Source organism: Lactuca sativa, chromosome 6 (assembly GCF_002870075.4).
Source record: "Lactuca sativa cultivar Salinas chromosome 6, Lsat_Salinas_v11, whole genome shotgun sequence".
Lineage (NCBI taxonomy): Eukaryota > Viridiplantae > Streptophyta > Magnoliopsida > Asterales > Asteraceae > Lactuca > Lactuca sativa.
This window is the reverse complement of record NC_056628.2, coordinates 15154872-15161574: the sequence shown is the minus strand read 5'-3', so window position 1 is coordinate 15161574 and position 6703 is coordinate 15154872. Positions and strand designations below refer to the sequence as shown.

At 28.5% G+C, this 6703-nt stretch overlaps 1 protein-coding gene across 1 annotated transcript; it reads right to left on the bottom strand.

The window, feature by feature from the left end:
- Positions 1-274: 274 nt before the first annotated feature.
- On the bottom strand, positions 275-1036 carry LOC111918736 (protein LITTLE ZIPPER 1). The gene is made up of 2 exons (XM_023914356.3): positions 811-1036; positions 275-697 (listed from the first exon to the last, which is right to left on the bottom strand). The coding sequence occupies exons 1-2, from the start codon at positions 933-935 to the stop codon at positions 517-519; spliced, it is 306 nt and encodes a 101-aa protein (XP_023770124.1). The 5' UTR covers positions 936-1036; the 3' UTR covers positions 275-516.
- Between the last annotated feature and the right edge of the window lie 5667 nt (positions 1037-6703).

The following is a 6703-nucleotide window of genomic DNA, read 5'->3' as shown; positions in this document are numbered from 1 at the left end:
TTCTCGATTTCCATGAAAGTAGAAATTAAGGTCAATGCTTTGGGATTCCCGTTCTTTCTAAATTACTTTTTAGACTTGACATAAAAGAATTCATATGATAATAAACTGATGGTAGAAAATGTCAAGCACGGGATACAACCTTCAAAATTTGAGTTTATTAGGTTGTAGCATCTAATAGAAGGGTAGTACAAAGTTTAGGTTTTTATATTCTCACACGTGATAAGAAGCTTCAGTTCCCACCATTAGGGGCTCGAGGGTTGACCTTTTATAAAAAGAAAAATAAAAGGAATCTCCATCAAAATATGAAAGCTCTTGAGATACATATTTGTAGCATATTAGAATCTAACAATAGAAATGGTAGAAAATGTTAAGAATAGGGTACAACCTTACATGCATAGTAGATAAATAAACTCATTTTACCTTGTACTAAACAGCCTTCCACATTAGATGCTACAGCATTATAATCAAGAATTCTAGCAAATTGATAAGGGAGAAAGAGTCGTTTCCTTGAAATGATCAAAGGTTGAACCTTTTGTTCTCCAAAAGAGATAATAAAGCAAGATTTTCTTGATGAAGCATGGTGGCTTTGTTCCTCAGCCTCTCATTCTCTTCCAAAATGCTCATGTTCTCCATGTACAACTTCAAGTTCTTCAACTCCATCTCTTGCTTGATCTTTTCTTCAATAAACTTATCAACCCTAAAACACACAAAAGAAAGAAAACCACACTCAAATAAGATTATTAATCCTATTGATAGAAAGAAGATAAACGTTAATAAGACCCACAAAAAGCATATAATATATATATGTACCTGTTAAGCCTATGTATTCGAACCTGATTCCTCATACGAAACTTGGCTTGCTTTGATTTTGTTTTTTGGTTGAGGAAATAGTATGAAGGTGGTGACATGCATTCTGTGGTATTGCTAGTACACATGTTCACTTATAGCTTTTCAGAAATTCCTATATTGAATGAGTAAGATGCGAGTGTAAATAAATATACACACACATATATATGAGAAATTCCTATATTGAATGAGTAAGATGCAAGTGTATATATACACATATATGTTACATACAAAAGGAGAGCGCGCGCCCCTCGGTCAAGAAATTCAATGATGACGAGGGGGTTTCATGATTGAAAAAAGAAAGAACCCAACAAGTATCATATTCTATGGACAAGAGAGAAAAGCCCAAGAACATGGAAACCTTTTTAATTTCTTCATCCTAAGCTTTCATTTCATTTCAATTCATTTACTATCTTTTGCTATTTTTGGTACATTGTTACTATCAACACATATTTGTGGAGTAAGTCTCGATTTATGACAAATTACAACATCATTTTGTGAACATTTATCTTATGGTTGATATATATTTTGATTGAATGTTTTACATTGCTATTACCTTTTGTATACTGATGCCACCTTGCTAAAGATCTCGTCTTTTTATTTGTGCACGTATAGTGTCTCTAGCACTATAATATTATTGTATTAGTTCGCTGGCAAACAACATAGAAAAATATGTCATCGATAAGTGAAGAACGAGTTTTAAAGATTGTAGATTTATAGGAATAATCTATTGTAATAAACAAACAGAAGTTGTAATGAAATTATGTTGGTCTAGTTGTATATAATTAATAGTCATATTTTCAGAAAAGTAATAATTATATCCCACAAACTATTTTTAAATCGTTTTGATTTATTTTCTAGTCAATACTTTACAACCATTGAAGTAATAAAATTTTACTAATAATAATAGAATACAAAAATAATAACTTTATAAACCTTCAAAAGAATACTGAAATTTGTTGGACAACGCAATCATGTTTTGGTATAAAATTAATAATACAAGATTTTTTAAAATTCAAAAAATGTATATAATAAAAAGAATAAATAACTAAAAGGACCATATAGTATATATAGTAACAATTACAAGTTCGGTCTAAGTTTCATTTTCATTACATGGATAATTCTCGTGATATATATTTGTTGTGAGTTTCGTGTTGATTATCTAAGTGCTAAAGTGATTTTTCTAAAATGACCATTTTGTTTTTGTACTAAACCGAAAAATGCAATATATCAAAAGAACCAAATATGCAATTTAATCAATATTTTATGATAAAAAATATTATATAATTTTTTTAAAAAATAAGAAAAAAAATTATAAAGAAATACGAATAATTTTGGAGAATATATATATATATATATATATATATATATATATATATATATATATATATATATATATATATATATATATATATATATATATATATATATATATATATATATATATATAATTTTGGAAAATAATTTTCTTATCAAAACAATAATAAACACTTAAAAATAAATAAAGAGGGATTATATAGTTTTTTAGATGTGTTACGTGCAAAAACAGATAGCCCGAATACAAAAACAAAATTTAAGGCCAAACGTACAATTTTGATCGAACATATAAAACCAATTTTACTAATTTACTCAATATCAAACAGAGTTTACTAATTTACTCAAAAGTTTATGACTTTTATGGATTTATCCTAAAAAGCATTGATGTACTTATTTACTACATTAGGGTGTTACAATAACGTCGGTGTGAATTTTTTTTGTTTATTTTAATATAATATTTATTTTTTATTTTTTAACGTACCTATATGATATTTGTAAAATAAATCATATTTGTAGTACAAAAATTCCATATTTCTGTTCATGGCCCGTTATGAAGATCTTTTGAGTTTGATTTTATGACATTAGATTTTATTATAAAGTAAAACAATTTTCCATAAATTTAATAATTATACTCGGATCGCGTATACTTAATTGTTTGAGAAATTGGTTATAAAAAAAATAATTATATATGTGAGTTGCGTTTATACTCAACTCTGTAGTTGACTCTTACTCGTGATAGTGCGGTTTGTCAAAACGATTAATCTTTAATAATAAGAAAAAGCTTTATACGCTTTCTATTTGTTGTTTTATTTTGCTTTGAAATTTTAAATAGCTTTTCTTACTTTTTGATATCAATCTTAATAATAGTTAAAATAAAGGTATAACTTGTGATAGAATTTGACAATTTGTAAATAACGAATATTAGTCCGAAGAAATACTTTACACATATTTTCTAGAACTAATGTATTTTTATTGGAATTTGGTGTCACAAATATATGTAGATCTCTCTCTCTCTCTCTCTCTCTCTCTCTCTCTCTCTCTCTCTCTCTCTCTCTCTCTCTCTCTCTCTCTCTCTCTCTCTCTCTCTCCCTATAACGAAAAAAGCTCTTCTCTAGGTGATGTGGATAAGAAACCCAAATCAGAAAATTTAATTCGATACAATGCACAAAACCTTACCCGCCATTGACATATGAACAAGAAAATTTGTCATTCGAAAAAATCAATTTCTTCTGTTTGTAAGAGAAAATGTGCTTATTCCATGAAAGAGGAGCGCAACGGAGTCATGAACAAACAAGAATAACCACTTCCTTATCTACGTTGTACTGAAATAGAGGTTTGATTTAAACGACCAGGTATAACATCACATTTTACACCTGAGGAACAACCCAACTATGAAGTACATCGGCAGATGTTATAATAATACGTAGATGACTTTTGGCTAGTACAACCACTTGATTGGGTTAGGATATTCCTTATTATGTGATGAGCATATTCCGATCAGATCTGATTTATTTTCTTTCGCCTATTGGTCGTTAGGCTTTAAGTAACCTTCACATTTCTTGCTGAGAGCTCTCTCTCACTCTCACTCTCTCTTTTTCTCTCTCTCACTCTCTCTCTCTCTCTCTCTCTCTCTCTCTATATATATATATATATATATATATATATATATATACATATACACACACACACACATTCACACACATATGGTTGACTTTTTATGAGAACTAAAAATTATGTAAGAACTTGTGAACCATCCGCCAAGCAGTTGAAAAACTACGCGTCTGCGGTCATATCGACTGGAGACACAGATATGCATGCATGCACGAGTAGTCATATAGATTACGGACACGTTATACATGCATACATCAACAGTGCATATATATGAACATTTTTTCTAAAAACAAAATCGTAAAATCTTTTTTTTAGACTAGATATTGCTTAAATGATGCATTTCGTTAATATTGATGGTTTTGATATTGAAAAATGATGTGTGGATTAAGAGTTCTTAAGTTCTCACAAATCTTTTAGTTCTCAAAAGAACTTGCGTCTCTCTCTCTCTCTCTCTCTCTCTCTCTCTCTCTATATATATATATATATATATATATATATATATATATATATATATATATATATATATATATATATATATATATATATATAGTAACTATTGTGTGTCAAAAATTCACAGATCTGGACCACCGGATGAATTGAATCAACAATCATGATCTGATGGTCTATGATATTACAATATGGTAGCATGTATTATAAATAAAACAAATTTCAGCAAAAATGTATTTTGGTCAATTAACCTATTTTAAAAAAGGAATTTTTTGGATTTTAAGGGATCATTAATTCCCTTAATTTTTAAAAATCTGATTTTTTAAATTAATTATAATTAAATTTTAATATTATTTTTAATAATAACCGATTTTATTCTGTCAGAATGACAAAAAGTCAACAATAAACTAGTAAATATATTTGCGGTTTTATTCTTGCATAATATTGTTTCATTCAAGATACTTTTTATATTAAACATGCTTAAAGAATTATACAACATATTATCAAGAATAACATTTTCTAAAGGATACGAATTTTATTCTTTAAGAATCATTATTTACATTCATCCGTAAAGAAAAAGACTATAAACAATTATTACAATCATTCTAAAAAAATTATGGCTAATAATGGTTTAAGGATTACATTTATTCTTAAAAATTAAAACTAAAAATGGTTAAAAAAGAAAAAACATCAAAATCTAACAAAACACTACTCTATTCCGAAAGAATATTATCGTTCTCCATGTTTTCTTCATTTTTCACATTAATGACAACCTCTTCAAAACCTAAATTCACAAGGAAAACATAATCAACTTTCAAATATTAAAAATTTTAGTGCATTAAATAGAATAAAACAATAAATTCTAATAGAATGTGATATACATTTAAATAGAATATAACTATAATTTCTACAAACCAACATTAACAAATCATCCCTAAACTTGCAATGTATATTATTCTGAAATAATGTAATGTTTCATTATTTAGGATGTTATTCCATAAGAATCGAGACTAATAACAAGAATATAAACCAATTTTATTCTGACATAATTGGTTACGGTAATTCATTGCTTAAGTTGACAAGGAATTCAAGATTCTATTCTGACATAATTAGAATTCGATATTCCATTGTAGCATAATGATCGAAATCAAGATGCATTAAAAAAAACTTAGATTTCAACTATGCATTTTATCAAACACATGGTGTGCTTCTTCAGTTTTTTCAAAAAAAAATTAGTGAGAGTCTTACCAATTCAGTTTCTTGGTGGCCGGGAACTGGAGATACAACTAAAAAAACATGTTATGATTAGTACAAAAGCATAACAATATTCAAATATTCATATTCGAAGAGGGAAAGTATTAAATACCTGGTAGATTGGGGCGCACAATCTGGGACCTTTCCGTTAGCGTCTAACAAGTGTATGGAAAGCAAGAGGCCCACGAACATGAAGATGAGGAAGAAGAGCAGTCGAATAGAGGATCTAGAAGTTGCTGTCATGATGGCAGATAATAGGCCGCCGGTGGTGCTCGGATGTAAGGATCGATTTCTGGTGGAAAGTAGGAATAGAGGTATCGATGATTTGACGAAGCCGTCGTACTCTTTAAGGTTAGGGATGTTGACTTTGTAGGGTTAAACTAATTAAGGAGAGATTAATTGAATTATTTTTTTACCATAATTAGATATAGTAAGTTGACCATTATACCTTTTTTTAATTTTTTTAATAATTTATTATTCCTGAATTCTTACTGGTGCATTTAGGCACACACTATTTGCTAGAAACATTTGAACCTAGATCTTTGTCTTTCTCTCTCTCTCTCTCTTTATATATATATATATATATATATATATATATATATATATATATATATATATATATATATTGGGTTCATAAGAAAATTCATAAATATGGCAACAAATATTAGAACCTATGATAAAGTGACATATATTATTTTATTGATTAATAGGTAAATCATAAGAATGGTCCTTGTGGTTTGCGGTAATTTTCGGTTTTTGTCCCTAACATTTTTTTAACTCGCATAGTGACCATAGTATACTTTTATTGCGGCTTTGATCCCTATTAGACATAAAAAGTCTATTTTCTCCTTAATATATATATATATATATATATATATATATATATATATATATATATATATATATATATATATATATATATATATATGTTATTTATTTATCAATTTTACATTAAAAGAAAAATAATAATAATTATAGTAAGGTCCGATCCACAAATCATAAACCTTCCCCTTCTGCACCTTATCCCTCGTTCCTTCCAGACCTGTCTTCTTCCCTAGAAAACTCTCCAACGACCCTCTTTTCTACCTCTGACGATTTAATGGGACGACCACCACACCCACTTGCGGTGACCACCCTAAACCATCAGTTACTCCGTTTCTCTCTTCTCTTGGAACATCCAGACCATCATCTACCCCGAACCTAGCCCAACTATGGTTGAAACTCCACC

Coding starts and splice junctions, on each gene's coding strand:
- LOC111918736 (XM_023914356.3), bottom strand. CDS start 935: ATGTGTACTAGCAATACCACAGAATGCATGTCACCACCTTCATACTAT. Junction 698..810: donor CGAATACATAGGCTTAACAG/GTACATATATAT, acceptor TGTGTGTTTTAG/GGTTGATAAGTTTATTGAAG.